Raw genomic sequence first — 20,154 nt, forward strand, 5'->3', positions numbered from 1 at the left:
GGTCTTGCTTTTATTTTTCTTAACTTCCACAAATAAGTGAAATGATACAGTGCTTGTCTTTCTTTTTTTCTGAGTTATTTTATTTAGCATAATTCTAAGTTCAATCCATGTTGTTGCAAATAAGATCTTTTTTATATATGACTATTTCACTGTGTAACTACCACATCTTCTTAATTCACTATTCATAATTTGGCACTTGGATTTTCTATCTCAGCTACTCGTAGTGCTGCAATGAACATGGGGTACATATTGTTCAAATCAATGTTTTTGTGTTCTCCAGGTAAACATCCAGAGGTGGAATTACTGGAGCATGTTATGGTACATTTTTACCTTATTTTGTCCTTCCCCGCCATCCCTGAGATCCTCATGTCCCTTTTCTTTTCCTTTCCTCCTTATCCTTACAGCCTTCAGGGTGTTTATTGATGAGTACTGACTTTAGAAGGCAGAACTGTCTATGTAAATATCCTGTATTTGTTTTTGTCATTCTGATTTATTTACTATATATAATTCTCTCAAACTCTCCATTCTGTTGAAATGGCTGCATTTTATCTTTTGTTATGGCTGAACAATATTCCATAGTGTGGGATACACATCTTTTTGAGTGATTCGTCTATTGATGGACATCTACACTGCTTCCATTTTCTAGATGTTGTAAGTTAACGATGCTACGAACATTGCAGAACACGTGGTTTTTGCAGATGGTTTCACACTTCTTGGATACCCAGGAATGGGACTGCTGGCACTTATTTTTAGTTTAAGATGAATTCATAGTGCTTTCTATAATGGTTGTTCCAGTTTACGTTCCCACCAACAGTGTAATAGAGTTCCTCTTTCTTCTCACCCTCTCCTTGCTGGATGTCTTTTTAACATGTGCCATACTCATGAAATTTAAACCTTCTCTCTTATTAGAAGTGATGATTAACATTCATACATCTGGTGGCCTTCTGTACATCCCTCGCTGGTGAATTGTCTGCTCATATCTGTATCATTTTTTTTAATTGTTGAATTTTTAATATATTTTGGATATTATGCATGTTGGATGTTACATATTGTGTGACTTATTTTCTCCCATTCAATGAGTCTTTTCCAATCTTTTTGTATTTCTTTCACTGTATATAAAAGCCTTTTGAGGTAATCTCAATGGTTTCTTTTTATTTCTTCCACCATAGGGGTCTTCCACCAAAAACATCTTTATCATTGATGTCATGGAAGAGATGGCCAATATTTCGCCCATATATTTTATTGTTGCAGGTTTTATGTTTAAATCCTTAATCCACTTTGAGTTGTTCATTTTTGTGTATGGAACATATGTTTTGAGGAACCTCCATACTGTTTTCCAAAGTGGTGTATTAATTTGCATCCCCACCAACAGTCAATGAAGGGACTCATTATTTTCCCAAAATCAGTAAATGTTACAAAATCATAACCGTTAAGAGATCCATTCAAAGGAAGGTGATGGACTTTAATGTAAACCAGTACAAATGGATTACCCTATTGCAACTTTAAGCTTTAAGAAATTATCACTTGTTAAATTTTAGTAAAGTAACAAAGCAAGAGTATCAACGATTACTTGAAAGGCGATTAATACATTCCTTTTTCAACTTTATATATGTAGGCAGCTAGATTTTCTTTGTAGACGTCACCCAAAATAATATAGTGCAACCCATATAGACGTTCAGATGGCTTAAGTAGTATATTTCTTTTTTTTTTAAAGATTTATTTATTTATGGATATAGAACTGGGGTACAGGCTAGAGGAGTGGTGAGTGAGAAGATTCACCAGAGACAGAGTGGGGAGCAGAACAGGCAGATAGACGAAATACACTGTTGAGGGGAGCAGTGGGAGGGTCAGGAGAGGTCTGCCAGCCGTATGGGTCAGCTTCCTGGCTGGGGAGGAGGGGGTGTTGGTTGAACTCGCACTTCGGAGAGCTTCATAATGCGGTGCTTTAACCTGTTGCACCACCAGGGAAAGCCCGTATATTTCTTTTTAATGTGGACATATTTTGAATAAAAATGTTTAACTTGTAATTTTATGTAATCTCTAAAATACAATTTTAACTTACAATGCAATAAATATTAGTAAAACAGGTCACATAAACAGAAGCTCTCTGGCTTCCCAATAATTCTTAAAATGTAGACGTATTTCAAGACCAAAAAGTTTAGTCCTAGAAAAACCACACCAGAACTAATTAAAATAATAGTAATAGACAATATGTAATCCTTCAGAAACTGGATCCTTCTTGTAAAGATCACTGCAAATCCAGGTGGTTTTACTCCAAACTTTTTTTTTTTAAAGATTTATTTATTTATTCGTATAGAGCTAGGGTACAGGCCAGAGATGCAGAGGGTGAGAGGATTCACCAGGAACAGAGTGGGGAGCAGAACAGGCAGATCGGCGAAGTACACTGCTGAGGGGAGCAGCGGGCGGGTCAGAAGAGGTCTGCCATGCCATGTGGTCACCTCTGGGGCAGGCGGGGATCAAACTCATGCAGAAGTGGCTTAAGCTTCTTAGTGCAGTGCTTTAACCCGCTGTGTCACCAGGGTGGGCCCACTAGCAAACTTTTACCTCAGTAACTTAAGGAAGGAAATAATGTACATGAAGCAAAGCATTATTGTTACAGATATAAGGTAACTCCCAAGAGTGAGCATCTGGATCTCTTTCTCATTTTCTGTTAACTTTCTATTCTACATTGGTTATAGAAATGGCTTAAACAAAAACACCTTATTTCATGGGTGATCTGAGGTTCTGCTTCTTGACAATACTCAAGTCCTGGGAAGCTGTACACACATGTGGAGTGATCAGTTTTATCCTGGTTAGGGGTTGAGTTCTGATATATCTGAGTCAAGCAGGATGATTCTGTTTCTCTTGTCGGTGACTAGGCTTAGAAAATCAGGAGACGAGGGTAAGTTAAAGCTCTTCTTATGTCAAATCTTCTATTAATGAGATGTAGTAAGAAATACACTGAAGCTTTGGGAAAATTTTCCCTATTAAGAGAGCCAATAGCAATTTTTTTCTTTCAAAAAGATACCTGCTTCTTGTCTCAAAAGGAAACCAGCATACATAGAAAGAGTTGCAAATACTAGAGATGCACAGAGCTGGAGTAACTTGAAAAAAATCAACCCTGGAAGCCTAGCCTACTTTTCATCTTGCACTCTGCCAATTTAATAAAATGTTTATGGACTTCCTATGGTTTGCAATACTACGATTTGGGAGGTCAGCTTCAAACCTGGAAATGTGTACACCCCATATACCACACCAATAACTGCAGGCCAGTGCCCTTCACCACTTTCACACTGACACCCTCTGCCTCTTCCTCCCTCCCCGCGCCCCTCTGCTGACCACCATTTTTTCTGTTGAATTCTTTCGTTGTGTTTTTGTCTACATTTCATATCTGAGTGAAACCATTAGTGTTTTCCTCTTTGATTTATTTTGCTTAGCAGTCACCTCACATTCCATCCACGTTGTCTCCAAAGGCAAGATTTCATTAACTTTAATCACTGGGCTGTTTTCCATTGAGAATATGGTGCACAACTGCTTTATCCAGTCCTCTGTTTTGTTCCGGCAATTTTGAATTGAGTTTTTTTTTCTCTTTCTTTCTGGCAACTGTAAACATTCTAAGTGAATGACTATTTTAAAATTCACTGAAGAAATATCATTTCATATTGCAATCGTACAAGTCACTTCCAAACATGTAAGCTAGGTAAGTCAGCATTGTGTCTTGCTACGTAAAAGCACAGACTTCAACATGCCACACTGGAGTTCTTCCCGGGAACAGCAGTGCTTACTGTTGATTGGGGTAACTGAGAGGTGGTGGGTGGGAATGAGCCACCTGCCAGTCTGTGATACAGAGTCTCTGCCTGGAACCTGCATGAGCTCAGTGCTTTCCCAGGTGCTTATAAAGGTGGATTAAGAGTTTGTGCTTTAACTGGACTATGGTGGTGGCACATGGGTGATTTGGTGATGGGAAGCCAACAGGGATTACAATTGAGATGGAAAAATGCACAAAATTATGTAAAAATAAACTATTATATTATTAAAAAGAATTTGTGCTTTAGGGTGGGACTCGAGGCTTGGAGTCGTCTTATGTGGGCCAGTTAGTATGTACTGGCAACAAAGTTCTTGGTGGCAAACGGGAACCTGAAGTCAAGGATGACATTTCCCATTTAGCAGTTTCCTGGACACTGAAATAATGATTTCTCAGGCTTCTAGACAAAACAGACTCATCTCTAGCCACAGACTATTAATGTGTACATTGAGAAATTATAAAGCAATCTAGGAATCATCTTGTACCAAATTATATTTCCCCAAGGTATGAATTTTAATTGTTTCCTTTTATGAAGCAGGAGTTACAGAATAAAGAATACTGTTTACAAGGTGTGTCTTACTTTACAAGGTACTTTCTACCCACACCAAAAAGAAAATGTGCCCGAGTGGTGAGAGTCACTGGTTACAGGTCAGCACAACATTTCCAGATCCTTTAGGATGAAACATTTTGGACTTTCATTAAAATGAAGGTTTTATGGGAAGTAAATATCACGTGTTCAGCCCTGAGCTGAACACTAATCAGCAGTTAGTGTATACCCCAAGTTAGTATTTGCTGGCATTATCTGATTTTCTTTCCTTTCTCTGGACTGTAATTCAGTGTAGTATAATAATGTGAACACAGGTAACATCCTACCTTCTCCATTTAATACTACAGCATTAATATGACACATTCAGAACAACTCAGAATCTTTTCTACCAAGTGTGAAGTTACTTTCTTTTACTATGAAACACATCCATTTTTGGTAAGAGCTAATCATGGGTGCAAGCTATAGCTCCTGTTTAAAATGATTATTTCAGAATGTAAGTACATGTTTTCAGAAAATGCCAGACAGTGTTTAATATGGTGTACTCTAATTTTTCAGTCTCACAAAAATGGACAGAAGGCAAAATGAAAAAAGAAATTTATTTCCTCAGTGTTTTAGCCACTGTAAATACTGTATTTTTGATGCAATATATTTGCAAAGAAAAAAAAACAATCTTAGCTTTTATTTTTCATTTAAACAACTACAATATTTACAAGCTGTTTAGAATAACAAACACTCAGACACACACACATTCATAGACACGCTCAAGGACATATATTCTTATCTCTGGTTTATACTGAATGCTGGTAGAGGCAATGAATACTTTCCAGAGCCCATGACCAGAAAAAGGAACCCATTTTCCTTTCTCATACCTTCCTTCCTACAACTATTTTTCATTTTCCTCTTTTCATTTCCTCATGCAGAGCTCATTGCCAGACTTGTAAAGGGTTAAGGTACTCTGTTTCTTACAACTTATTTCTACTTAAACTATATAAGCTTTAAAAAAGTATAAGCAGAAATGATTCCCCTCACCCACCCCCATTTCTGTGATTTTGGTTGTAGAATCAAGTTCCATATACTGAAAAAAAAACAAAACATCTGTTTAACCACAATTACACTCAACCCAAGAGTCATCTGGAGCAGCCACCTCTCACTCCTGTTACCGTTTGAGTTCCAGGGTGTCAACTAATCTGTGCAAGTTAACACCCAGGAACCACCCTTTCCATAATCTTAGATGACCTTGTTCCATCTAAGCTTGGCTCCATGGGATCATGAATTGTAAAGCATAGAGCTGAGGCGTAAAGAAAAGGTGACAATCCTATATAATAGGTATAAGTCTTGGAACAAAGTTGTCAAAGAACCTTGCAATGACAATCTGCTCCCATTCTCCCATATGATGTTATTTTGTTTCCATAATGGCAGATAATAAAGTTAAGCTCATAAACAGAACTTACTCTGATTTAGAAAGAATAGGTAGCTTCTAAGCAATAAAGAAAAATTCTTATTACACATAACTCTTATCACACATAACAGATGATTGGTGAGGCAATTCAAACCAGAAAATATACCTATTTCAAGCAAAATTAATATTCCACTCATATACTTGTCATATCTATATAGTAATTAATTTCTTTGCAATCACGGGTCTTGTCTAAACACTTAATAAATTAAAAATGAGAAGGCCTTGGTGTGTATCAGCTAGCATTTAAAAAGAAAGCGAAATTAAGAAAATAAGCTGGTTTTTAAATACTTATTAAAAAAAATACCTATACTGATCCAAAATAATACATAATATCATCTAACTTTTTTTTTCTCCAGGTCAGTAAGATTCAATTTCCGCATAAGACTGAAACAAAGCTAGACTGAAAAGGGATGTTTCATACCTCATCTGAACAATGTATCATGTCAAAAGAAAAAACTTGAATAGGTCTCTGTCCAGGCAATGCAATTTCATGATATGATTATTATTATACAACAAAAAAAAGAAAGAAAGAGAAAGAGTAAATACTGAGAACTTAAAAATCAGAAAGGACTTTTTCGATAATCATGAAAAAGTAATGAAAATAAACACAAAAACAATGAGTAATCTGGGCCACAGTTCATAGCTTAGTAGATAGTAAATATAAATTAGAAGAATTATCACATAAAATTACTAAGCTATCTTTTTTTTTTTCCTCAAGTGAGATATTTAGGAGAAAAGGTGCTTGAAAGTTAACCAAGAGATAAAGACAATACTGGCCTGTCTTTATCAATACTGATAAAGACAATAACTTTAAATGACCCAGTTCCTGGCAGATGACCCTGCAGCAAAGCAGCAATAAAGACCCTCTCAGCAGAAGCAGGAGGACGCTGATCAGAGGCAAAGTGGAATTTATTAAGAGTAAGTTACTTTTGTTTAGATTTGAGGTTTTTAAAAAATATTTTGATATAAGATGAAAGAATAAACAAGGAGAAAAATCCACCTTAAAGAGTTGTAGTTTCCTATTAAAAATCTATATTTTCATTGTCTGACATTTGGTACACAGAGTAACTTTCTAAATCTCATTCCGGATATATTTTCCAACTTCTGCCTCAAGGGTTAGTAGAAGTATCTCAAATACACTTGGCATATTTAAAAAAAATACTTCATCTAGTGGAAATTAATCTTTCAGTAATTAAAACTCAAAGGAAGCATAACACTGATAAGTCTGTTCACTAATTTCATGAATAGTAATTAACCTCCTCTAACCTTAGAAATACACATCCTCACCAACTACTTTCCAAGCCCCTTAAGTACAAACACCTTATATCAACCTAGACTTGGAAAAATTAAGCATTCTCTAGAAAAAGGAGAACATCTGTTTTATCAGGTCTTGAAAAAGGAGGATTATAACAAGTTATAAACTGAAGATTAACCATAAACTTAAATTTTGAGGTATAAAATGATTTTTGCCACTGGATGATAGGAAACAAGGAAAAAAGTTAACAATTTCTAAATTCATTCCAGGACTCTCTTAAAAGTAGAAACAAAAAATAAAATAATAAAAACTCCATAAAGACGGCAAGAATGAAACTGTTTAAAGGAAAGTAAAGATATTCTCTTACTTACATATATTTGTTTCATATTATGGAATTCTGAAATTTTTGGCAATTTTGAACTAAAGAAATGAACGTATGTATGCTGGAATCTTGTATACAATTTAAAAAGATAAGAAAGGAATTAAACAAATTGCTTACTCTTGGTGGGGGAGCACATGCATTTAAGCCGACTTATGATGAATCTTTTCTCAATTATCATTGCTTCTCCTGATACAACTATTAGAAAAGTATTAGAATTTTTTAAAAGACTATCGATTTTAGAATTAAAATATAAGAATAGATTCTTCTTGGGATTTCTAATTTATAAATTCATAAATAAGTTACAGGGTGATCTGATAACATAATCTAATGTGTTTTATGAAAAATGTCCACTGGTAGCTACCACAAATGAAGAGCAAATATCTATGTTCTATATAAAATCTAGTCTTTCTTTTGCAACTTGACTTTTTAAGAGTTTGTGATGTGTTTAACAATTGATGGTGGGGACTTGTGGGGCTAGGAATTAAAATAAATGTAGCCCTCTGGTTGAATCATTTGAAGCTCAGATCTTTTTTTAAATAGGAAAATGAAGTATCTTCTAACATAGAAAGGCCCAATTTGTCTCACCAGAGCAATGATCATTATTTTAGAAAGGTAACAATAACAGGGAGCTTAATACCTTTGCTAAGATTTTAAAAATATCTCTCTACAGAGATAGATAAATACATAGATAGGTAAGTAGGTAGGTAGGTAAGTAGATAGATAGATAGATATTTTTAGTTTCAGGGAAAGAAAAGAGGCTGAACTTTTAATAACATACTGGGGATTTGCTAAAAGGAGGCAAATCCAGAATACAATGGTATTACCAAGAAAACACATCTTAATTAATTTAGAAAGGATACCTTTGTGTACAGCTTCAGTTGATCATTTGATAAATGTATTTGAACAGTAAATTTTGCTAGGTACGTCAATGGAAATATTAACACGAGGCACTTTGGGTCATAAATGACCACAAAAATTTTAAATTAGAAATGCAATAATATGCTGTGTATTAGCTATGCATTTCCTTAGTTTTCATCCCTTCTACTGAAGAGTTATACTGTGAGATCTACATCAGAACTGGTAGGAAAAATAGCTCTTTTTTCCCCCGTCACCCTCATCAAAAGATACTTTAAGCTCAGCTGAACCCAAGTCGTCACTGGGCAAATACATGAAATGTGGCTGTGTTAAAAGTTGAAACAGTGATACTCTGAATATACTGGATTAAATAAAATGTATAATTAAAATTAATTTCACCTGTTTTTTCACTTTCCTTTCACAGGAGTAGAAAGGTGGCTGCTTCTAAGTGCTCAGAGGAGATGTACACTCTTCTGTGGAATTTCATCCAAAAAATGAAAAGTTTTCTGAAGGAATTAAAAAATGCCAAAAGTTGCAAATTAAATCTAAAGACTGCAGCTCCTACCTAGCCCAATTGTAAATCTGAATTGTTTATTTCCCTGAATACACGCATTAAAAAAAAAACAGTAAATTTTAAGTTATGAGATAATATATGAATGAAGTCAATTTCACAGTTATAAGTATTTCAAATTACAGCTACATACAATTTACAGAAAATAAAATTCAAGTAATAGAAAAAGAAAAGGGAAATAAAAGGCAAAGTTATTAAAAAGGGATATAACAATAAGAACTGCACCATTTGGATAATTTTGTCTGAAAATCTTTTACTTAATTAACTGAACTGCATGTAAATGACTTTAAATGACCTAAGCACTTCTAAAAACAAAAAAAAGCAATCAATCCTTTCTGTAACTTCCTGGATGTTCATCCTCTTCTCTGAAAAGACAAAGTATTTTCTTCCCACAACTGACCACAGGAGAGCTGGCTCCACGGGGAGAAGCAGGGTCCCGGGGTGAGGGCTGAAGCCATCTGCAACGCTGTGGCAGTAGAGGCCAGGCGGCCAGTGGGGCTTGCTCAGGAGACGCCAGCGATGAAGCCAGGTGCGCCGAGACTCAGGACTCATTTTAAAGAAAACACCCAGTGTACTGGCATGAAGTACAGACTACACACAGGAAAACAAGCAGCACAGTTCCTGCTATATATGTTCATAAGGAAAGGGAAGGGGTTAATCCCAAAGGCAATTTAAATAATGTATTTATTTTTATATATAAATAAATGTTCTGAGAAATCTCAGACTTTAGTGCATTGTTGTAAAAAATTAGTGCAGTTATTTCATTAAAGTTTTTAGCGCTCAAGGAATAAGATAAATCTATGTCTGTTCATAGTTTCTTTCACTGTACATTAAACTTTCATTCTGCTATATGTCAAATTGAAAGTTTCTAACTGGTCTGTTTTTAAAAATCAAGGTAAATGGATTTCATGTTCTATGACAAAACATGGCAATTATTTTTGGCAAAGAAATTAGAAAAATATGAGATCATAGTTTAGAAATGAAGAGTTGGTTGACTTAAAGCATAGGCAATACATAGGGGAAAACTTTTTAAGGACGGAATTTTAACAGAACTTATTTTTTATCCTTCATGCAAAATGTTTTCTCGGCAGCTAACTTAAAAAAATATTTCAGCTTTATTTTAGGATGGAGACAGTGGCAGGGGTCAGGGTGAAGGGCACAGGAGAGGTGCTTGGCCAAGCCCACTCTATGTTCAAGTCTCTCCCATCTAGGATCAAAGCGATACCTGCAGGCATCTCTGTTCTCGCCTCTCTCTTTCCAGTGTTTTAGAATTGAGAGGGAAAAGAAATGCAGTTGTAAAACACCAGCTCATACTTCAGCCCCAAGTTCTAGTACCCCGGTTTCAATGACAGTCACATATTTATCATCAATCTGGACGAGAAGCACTGTCTTGTCGATGTGGGATCTAGTACCTGGCTCTCGGCTGCAAGGCACCCATCGGTGAATCACCTAACATCCAGGATAAAACGAGATGTCAGTGGCAGAGATCTTAGATAGACTCACAAACGCTTATGCTTCTCTTAAGATGAGAAGTATCAACTGTCTGATGATTAAATTTAAGTACACAGTTAAATACACAAACAGGCGTACAAGTCAGTCAAACTTCACACATCAAAACACCAACTAGCTTGGTAAGAGAACTCACATGGCCTTCCATGCCCTCCTGAGGACTCCAGTCTTTCCAGCTGTTTCTTCCAGCTTTTAACCGAATTCCTTCGTCAGGCCACTGCAGCTCCTTCCTTTTTGATAGGTTGATGCCATCCAAAATTTGACTGGGATCTACAATCTATATAAAATAAATATGAATCAATTTCTACTCATTTTTTCTTGATGGCAAAAATTACATAATCCCAAACAAAATGTCTTTCACAGGACTCATGTCTCAAGTTCTGTATTGACTACAGTGGAATTAAAAAAGGGGAAGAGCCATCACCTGAATTATCAGCCTACTGGCAGCTTCTGCATTGGCCATGGCAATAGCTAACTAAGTAGGGCAGAACCGCACCACTGTAAACGACTTGTTTTCACTAAGATTTTATGCTGGCAGCTGTCTCCCCTCCCCACATTCAACAATGCTCTAGTTTTCAGACTTATATAAGGTATATATTTGTAAGAATCCTTCACTCAAACAAGAAATAAAAGCAAATGAATGAAATTAATAGCACAGGCTGATCGTAAGTTTACTCACCTGAACTCTGTAAATCACTTCCCCCTTTTTGGCATGTGAATTACTGGCAGGACTTAAGGTACCGCCTGGTGGTACATCAGTGGCACTGCTCTGGCCTCCCTCTGTTCCAAGAAAGCCCGCAAGAGCGTGATGCTTGCAGGCTGGGATGCTTTGGCTGGAGCTGCTGGAAGAAGGAAGGCCATGCTGTACGCAGGCCATACCACTCTGACTGGAAGGTTCCAATTGGTTCACCATAGAAAGGCGGGACTGGATGGAGGACGGTAAGTTTCGAAGTGATATCTGACTGGTGGAGGAACGCCGACAAGGCACAAATCCTGTGGTGGACATCCGGAGAGAGGAATGCCGGCTGCTGTAGCAGTAAGAAGACTGGCTGGCCACTGAGGCCCGAGCAGGGGACTGTCTCACCAGGCCTGACTGCACAGAGTGAGAGCTGTGGCTCATGCCTAGAGGAGAAAAACAAAACAGTACTCAGTCTAAGATGGGTGGCTCAAGGATAGCTTTTTTTTTTTTTTTGTAGTTTTTAAGGCTTTCTCCTTTAAATAAGAATTGAGAGCACTTTAAACATTTATACCTAAACTTTTAATGTTGCCAGAAAAAAACACCTGAGATTTGTTTTCTTGCATGCTTTTGATCATTTTTATTTGCTGAGCTTTTTGAAATTCAAATTCTAGGGCATAAAAAGATGCATAATTAAATTTATAGCAGCTATTAGGATTTATGGTTGGGAAAATACTAACATATCTTTCACAGAACTATTTTAGAATAACAAAAGTATCTCTTTAATACATTAGAAATGAAATCTCTCATAGAAATCAGACAGAAATATTAAGGATTTATGATGTGGCAAGTTCGATAACCACTATTTTTCAAAGTATAGTATTAATCCCCTTTCATTCTATTTCAGTAAGAGTCAATGATACCAAGCTGCAACTTTCATAAGCATTAAGAGATTGCTACTATATATGAAAATATTTGATAAATTATCAAGGAGACTGAATAGCAGGTTCTCCGGTATCCTTTTTCAAATGGCTTGATATTTGAATCCTTCAGATTTATCTTTTTCCTGACTTATAAGAGTGACTAATATGAAAACTATCAGAAAATAATCATAAAATCGAAAAAAAAAATTCATGTACTTTATATCTGAAAACAAAAAGAGCTAATTGATTGTAAAAGCAAAAGGTACATAAGGAAGCACTTTGAAAATCTTAAGTTTTCATTTAGTAAAAAAAAATCAAATGTTGATACATACATACACACACACACAATCTGGAATTTACAATTCCAACTGTATTGGAATTTATTTTTTATTTAAGAAAATACCTTAAGACTTTAACTGACCTATATGAAGAAGTGTGGAAGGGACAATGCTGGAGGAACTGACCACACAAGAGGGCAACAGAAATCTGTTTCCTATTGCAAGCTGCATGTATTACAGCTCTCACATAAAAGGTAAATAGTAAAAAAATAATTTTCTGGGATAGGGATATTTTTCTTTATTTTCTTTGAATGTTACAAGCTTTGTTTGTGAATTTTATAATCACTTATTTTCTTAGGTTAGAATTGGAAGCCCTAAATCAAAACATGAAAATGTTTAAGACTCGTGGCATATAATGCCAGAATCTTTCCAGAAAAGCTTTTTTCACCAGTCACAAAGAAATTCCCCTCTTACAAACTTTGACAGTCTTTGAGTACTATGAATACAAAAGTGTTCATCAATAAAGGAAACGATCAATAAACTGTTTTACAGTAAAGCTCTGTACTTCTCATCAAAAGAAGCCAAATCTTTCTCCACAGGAAGGCAATGTTTAAGCAACTGCTTGGTGAATTTACAGAATTTAACATGTTTAAGAGCTAAAAGCAAAAATGGGAAATTTCCGTAGTATGGAAAACATAAAAGCTCCAAAGCCAGAAATACAAATATAAGTAAGAAAAAGACAACCAAATTGAAAAACAGTCAAGAGATTTAATAGGCACTTCAGAAACAGGAACAGCTGATAAACTCAAGAAACAGCTTCCAATCTCATGTGTCAGCACAATGCAAATTAAAATGGAAGAATTAATGACCACCTCTCCTGTTCCTCCAAGCAAGCAAGGGGCAGGCAACAGAGGTGGGAACGCATAGTACTCAAAAACTGTCAAAGTTAGTAAGAGGGGACTTTCTTTGTGACTGGTGGAAAAAGCTTTCTGGAAAGAGTCTGACATTCTATGCCATGAGTCTTAAAACATTTGCATGTTTTTATTTTGGGCTTCCAATTCTAGCCTAAGTAAATAAGTGATTATAAAATTCACATACAAAGCTTGTAACATTTGAAGGAACTAAATTAACTACCGAGTACAAGAAGTTACATTAAATATCATGTCGCCTTTATTTTTTAAATATTTTTTATTTTCTTACATCGTTGTTCATTTTTGTATATCTGATCTCTCCCCTCACGTGTAGTCGCCATAACTCTACCATCCCTGTGTGAGCATCACCAGAGTCCCTTGTGCTTTTCCCTTCCCAGTTTTGATCTCTCTTCCCCACCTCCACCCTTTCCATTGTATGCCTTAGATGTTTGTTTTGCTAAAAGGTTTGCCTTTTTCCAGATTCTTTGTTCCATTTCCCCATATTCTCTTATCAGTGATCCCACTGCATATTTTTCTTTTTCCTTCTGACTTATTTTGCTTAGCAGAATCCTTTCTCGCTCCCACATAACTAGCCTTTAAAATATTTTCAATGTATGTATTGTTTGAATTATTAACAATTAATAGAAACAAACAGGATAATGTTCGGGGGGAATCAAATAAAATATTCTATTTATAATTTTCTAAGTAGGTAATATATCTTCTTCTTCATACACACAGACAACTAATCCTCATAGCTAGGAGGCTACCATCAACCACAGAACCATAGAACTTCCTGTTACCTAGTGTTGGAGGGTAAGAGGTGACAGGTGGGTGGAGTCCTGTTCCTGATCCCTGGCCTGGATTCCCAGTGTTTCCTTGGGACACGTTGCTATGAGGATCATTGGCAGTTGTTGCATTGTTACTTGTGCAGGAAGTTCCACCTCCAGCATCAGAATCTTCAATATTGCCACCACTGTTACATCCAGCTCCACAACCTTTCCTTAACCTAGGAACAAATACCAGCATAGAAAACACTATCCCAAGATCACTTCAAGATAGGCATTTTATTCTTCCAGATAATTGCAGAACTATTAATGCTAGTAAATTGTTTACCTTCGAAAGTTTTTAGAATGCAATCAGTATTAGGAAAAAGGTGTAATCTATTTCCATAAAACTATCTTCTTCTGATTTTTCACTGCCTTAATTTTTCCCAATTGCCCCCACTTTTATACACTCTATCATCTTTCCTACACCATGAGAACTGTACATAATACAGTTGTAATGTAAAGATCACAAGAGAAAAGACAATTCTTGCAAGCATCTGTTTCATGATTCAAAAATAAGCAACCCATGAATACCTTTTATTTGTTTGTGTATGTGTGTACAGAAGAATTTGGGTGTAGGCCAAAGTGCAGAGGGTAAGAGGATTCACCAGAGACACAGTAAGGAGCAGAACAGGTGAATTTACTAGAAAACACTGCTAAGGGGAGCATCAGACAAGACAGGAGAGATCTGCTGGCAATATGTGTGGGTCAGCTCCCTGACCCAGGATAAAACTCAGCCTCAGCAGTGAAAGCATGGAGACTTAAACTGTAGGCCACCAGGGAGGCCTCCAGAAGCTTATTTGTTTGAATTAAACCTAATTTATGCTGTCTCACACTGGAAGGGAGTGCTGTAACTGCTTTTCCTGTTCTTTTTTAAATGTGGGTGAATAACTGTCCCAGCATGCCCACAGCTGTCTCTATTTGCATTGCAAGTACTGCAGCCCAGAAAACGCCTCAAACAGTCGGACACACTAATACTACACTATGGTTTATCTTCCTCCTTCTGTTTGTGTATTTATGCATACACTTGAAGACACTACAGAGATTTGAACAATAAATGTATTGTTAAAATGTCAGTCATTATCTGTTATCTTACAACTAAAACCATCAACTGTATAAAGTGTTCCCCCAACTGCTGGGAGAGAATAAAGTAGAAGAAAGTAATCAACCTGCACACCTTTCCTGAATTTTTCTCTAACTTGCTCTGCTTGCTGGACCATGCATTCATGGACTATGCTGTCAACAGAGTAGAAATTAACCCCAAAAATGGAGTCTCAAGATTCTCCTAAATGCTAGAGTAAGGATTGTTAACCTGAGTTGTACATTACATTTCTCTAACAAGATTTTGGAGGTATAAATGTTCAAACTCTGCTTCCTATTGTGCCACGGCATCTGTATTTTTCTACAACCTTTTCAGAAATGCTACTGCACATTGCCTAGATTAAGAAGGTCAGCTAATACCACCACTGAAAAATGCAATTTTCCTAAGCTTACCGGTGCCAGGTTGACACTATGAAGTTTCTTATATTTCCCAAACTGATAGGTCCCCCAAGGATTTCTTTAAGCTGCTCATGGCTGTCAGAGTATGAAGTTGTCAGAGGTGAGACAAAGATTGGGTAGCCAATGGGTTGATCACAAGATGAGTTTATCATGTTTCTCAGAGCTTGCTTTGCATTTTGGATGCTACCTCTCTCTGGGTTACGGTTACGTAGAAAAACAAGTTCCTGCTGCTGTCCTGCCCACAGGCCTCGAACACATTCTTTATTGACCTGAAAATGAGAATACATGGGGACTAGATGAAAGTGTCAAAAAGGAAGTTCACATAAACAAGAGTAGAAGTGGAATAGATACATTATGATAACCAACTGTGAAAAGCAGGAAACAAATATAAACAGGTCACATTTGAATAGGAGTTAACCGATTTCCTATTGTCATGGGCAGTTGTTACATCATAGGCATGCACAGAGCTCTCCTCTCTGCTCTGTCTTATAAAAATATCAAGTACAATACAGTGCATTTCATTTTCCCAACTGCCCCTTACAGTATATATAAAAGATCAAAGAATGACATATAGACACAACTGCCAAAACAGAAGTCAAACTTCTATGATTTTATGGCCTATAAGGACATTTTAGAAGACAGAATAAATTACTAACAAAATAAATTAAGTGCTTACAAACAAAAACTAATGCAGTATGGTTGCTTTTTTTTTTTTTTTTAAAGTTTGTCATGTTTTCCATAAATTTGGGTAAGATGATCTAAGTTCTATTTTCCAGCTGCAAACAAATGTGTCGAAGACCTACCTTGATGACCCTGAAGCTAAGGTAACGCCTGTTGAGCATGATGATCTTGTATTCATTGGTGCCATCATCCATGACATGCCGCAAAGCAAGCAAGGAGGGTGAGTTGGCAAGGACCGCACTGCGCCACGCAGGGTCCCCTTCATGGGCTATGACGAGATTTTTTTCATGAGACACAATGGCTTCATAGAGTACGGTAGGGTCATCATATTCATCTGGAGAAGTAAAGTGATCCTAAACACATAAATAAATAATGTTAATGTTTTTTATATATAAAGTCCTTCACATCATCTCCTTGATTCTTGAAAACAACTTGTAAGTTCTCCAAGTCTCTATATTTTTCTTTCTGCAGGTGAATTTATTTTATTGAGATATAGCTGACAAGCAACATTAGTTTTAGGTGCACAACATGATTCCTTATTTGCATTTATTTTGAAATGATCATCACAATAAGGCTGGTTAACATCCTTCAACACAGTTACAAATTTTATGATGAGAAGTTTTAAGGTCTACATTCTTAGCAACTTTTTCTTTTCCTTTTATTCATGTGTGTGTAGAACTGGGTAATAGGCTATAAGGTGTGGTAGGGGATGGGGGAGAAGACTCACCAGAGACAGAATGGGGAGCAGAACAGGAGGGTTTACTGAAATACACTGCTGAGAGGAGCAGTGGGCGAGACAGGAGGGTCTGCTGCGCCATGTGGGTCAGCTCCCTGGCCAGGGATCAAACTCAGGCCATCTTGGTGATAGTGCTGAGACGTAATGCCTAGGGAGGGAGTCCCCACTTTGAGCAACTTTCAAATAAACAATCTAGTATTAATAACCATGGTCTTCATCTTGCATTTATTTTGTACCTAGATCTCTGCACATTTTGACTACCTTCATTTTTCTCTTACTTTGTAAATTCCATTTGTTCTCTTCATCAGACATATTTTAATGAACACAATGCCTGTAAAACTGATGTTTTTTAGAAAAAGAGAATGACTTCCAAGAAAATAAAAATATCTAATTACCAAATGAAAATAATTAAAAACTGGTTTAAATGGGTATCTGATATTAGCAAATGTTAATATTATTAAAGGTAAATTATAGTCTGTAAATCACTACCAGGTTAGAAATTAGCTCCTTGCTACACTACTTCTGTGAACTCTTTAATCTAACCCTATCCTCTGAGTTTTACTGTTTCTCTCAAATTAGTTTTTACCTCTTTGTTATTGTTTTTGGTTAGAGAATTATCTTATTGTTACCAGTTAAGAAAAGATAGAACTACATAAAGTTCTCTAAATTACTTTCTTTTTAAAAAGTAATTTTCACATTTAGTCAATCTCTAGAATAATTCCAATATACCATTTTATCCTCTCTTATCTAGTTAACTATGACTCAAAAGCTATGAGGCTTAGGCAGATGAGGCATCCCAGCCTGAGAGAAGCTAGAGTACCTTCCCTGAGAAACCTTTTAGTTTTAACAACTACTGATGCATTTGGTGAAGTTACTTACTATCTACTGTGTGCCAATTCTGTGGCAGGTGTCACGGAGGGAACAAGAGTTTTTGAACTGTATCTCCCCTTTAGAAACCATGGAAGAGATACCCAACCCAAATAACCTTAATACAAAACTGAATTCTGAAATCAGATGTTATTAAGGAAACATATAGTCTTCAAATTTATAGTTAAGAGACTGATAAACTGGATGCCCATCTCCAGGAATTCATTTGTTTTTAAGTCAAATGACCTAAGTGTGTGTTTGAAAACGAGAATGATAGAGTAAGAGGGCACCATCCCCAAGGATACTAATGTGGGCTGGTCTAAATGAGAAAACAAAAAGAATTCGCTATGGATAACACTTCACTGCTTACAATGTTCTCAAAAATACTACTTCACCTCGCTCCTATAGCCACCTGTCAAGGAAGTTGAGTTCTACTGGCAAACTACAAATACCAAAACGAAACCTCAAAGAGGGTTAGTTGCTTCTCACATTTAGAAAGACAGTTGATAGCACTGCCAAGACCTCAACACAATTTTTCGTAGTTTTTTATTTTTTAAGATTTGTATGATTACAAAACTTAATTGGGGAAAAAAACAAAACAACTAGTTGATGTGACTAGGAACCACAGCAGATGGAGATGGGCCCTGTGCAGAAAAGCTAAAGGGCTCTGGGGAAAAGCACAGACGTCAGTAAAGCCATAAAGATAACTCTAGCATCTAGACCCGGTGGGAACCGGGTGCCTAACATGCTTGCAGACATTGGACGAGGCAAGGGGGAGACAGCAGTGAGCAAAGTGAACATGAGCACTGTTCACGTGGTACTTAAAGTCTAACTGGAACACAGTGAGAAAATGAGTTAATTAGCCAGACTCTGATGCCTCATCCAGGTTTCTTTTACCAGGCTGGTACACTCTTCCCTCCATTGCTTTGAGTGTTAGTCTTAACACTGCTTCCTTTTCTAAGAATTGCCTTCAACTGATGGAGCTGCTTAGGGGAGGAAATGCCAGGGGAGGTCTATTTTTTTGATTGGTGGTGGGGGGAAGGTACAGAACATACTCTTGACGCTACCCACAGTCCAGAGGTACCTCTTGAATGGTGGAGGCCAGAATTCAGCAGAAACATATTGCTGTTTCTCTTCTCTGTTCTTTTCGACTTCCATGACTTCCTTACATATTTTCCTGAGGGCCACCCATCAGTCTCTTCCACAAAAATCCTAGCATCTGAAATTGCTTCTAGAGAATGTGGCCTAAGAAGCACTGACAACTTACAATAATAACTCTTAATTTTTCTCTTAAATATCAAATTCAATTTCTTATACCAGCCAGATGTCATAGGATGTGCTGTCTTTCAGCAAACAGTCCACTAGGGAAGGACCTCTTTTTATAGCTTTATTAGCGCAATTATTTGAGTGGAAAATAAAACTGCAGATAATAATCACATTCTAACTAAAATGGACACAAAGTTGGAACTCATTAGTAATGCCAAAAATGGAGGATGTTTAATTTTGTTCATATATTTCCTTTCACTGCACCTGAAAAAGACTGAATGAGTGTGTAAAGTTCTATGTACATCATTGCAACAATATTTTAATGATAAAATTTTTAAACAAGTAGGGATAAGGGAATGATTGAATAAACTGCAATAAACATTATAGTCTGGAGTACTAGAGAGCCATTAAAAATGTGAGATACCCCTATACTATAGTCCTATGAATCAAATTATATAACATGGTTTTTTTTAGATTTTATTTTTATCTATTTATGCCAAAAGAACTGGGGTACAGGTCAGAGGTACACCACAGAAAAAGTGAGGAGCAGAAAAGGTGGATCCACTGAAATACACTTCTGAGGGGAGCGGGAGGGGCACAACAAGAGAGGTCTGCTGCGCCATGTCAATCACCTCCCTGGCAGGGGATCACTGCAGTGGCTATGGATAGCCTGATAGCACTGAGACTTTAACCCCTGAACCACTGGGGAAGCCCTAGCATGATTTTTTTAAAGCAAGGTATTTATACACACAGATAGAAACATATGTATGAACTTGGAGAATTCAGAAAATATATGCAGCAAGTTTCTGGCAGTGATTGATTTTTAATGATGTAGTACAATGGTATTTAGTCAGGGAAAGATATTTTACTCTTGGGTGATGTTTACTTTTCAATGATTTTTTTTCCCCCATGATTTTTCAAAGAAATAAAAAGATACTTCCAGTTCTTGTGGGAAAGTTTTCAGAAGCGGTCTATAAAATATACTTGAAAAGTTATGACAGATAGCTATACAGGATATATTATTTTTAATTTTTTTTAAGATTTATTTATTTATTCATACAGAACTGGGGTACAGGCCAGAGATGCAGAGGGTGAGAGGATTCACCAGA

At 36.6% G+C, this 20,154-nt stretch overlaps 1 protein-coding gene across 3 annotated transcripts in view; it reads right to left on the bottom strand.

Moving 5' to 3' along the window:
* Nucleotides 1–6,756: 6,756 nt before the first annotated feature.
* Nucleotides 6,757–20,154, bottom strand: part of PCNX (pecanex homolog (Drosophila)) — a 143,592-nt gene continuing 130,194 nt past the window's right edge. For all 3 annotated transcript variants that reach the window (XM_012724520.1, XM_012724521.1, XM_012724519.1), the window contains 6 exons: nucleotides 16,299–16,529; nucleotides 15,490–15,764; nucleotides 13,972–14,177; nucleotides 11,063–11,505; nucleotides 10,520–10,660; nucleotides 6,757–10,323 (listed from right to left, as the gene is read on the bottom strand). In XM_012724520.1, coding sequence (XP_012579974.1) covers nucleotides 10,183–10,323; nucleotides 10,520–10,660; nucleotides 11,063–11,505; nucleotides 13,972–14,177; nucleotides 15,490–15,764; nucleotides 16,299–16,529 — 1,437 coding nt within the window. In that variant the 3' untranslated portion in view covers nucleotides 6,757–10,182. The remainder of the gene's footprint in view (nucleotides 10,324–10,519; nucleotides 10,661–11,062; nucleotides 11,506–13,971; nucleotides 14,178–15,489; nucleotides 15,765–16,298; nucleotides 16,530–20,154) is intronic.

Source organism: Condylura cristata, unplaced genomic scaffold, assembly GCF_000260355.1.
Source record: "Condylura cristata isolate star-nosed mole 26May11 unplaced genomic scaffold, ConCri1.0 scaffold00013, whole genome shotgun sequence".
NCBI classification, from domain to species: Eukaryota; Metazoa; Chordata; class Mammalia; order Eulipotyphla; family Talpidae; genus Condylura; species Condylura cristata.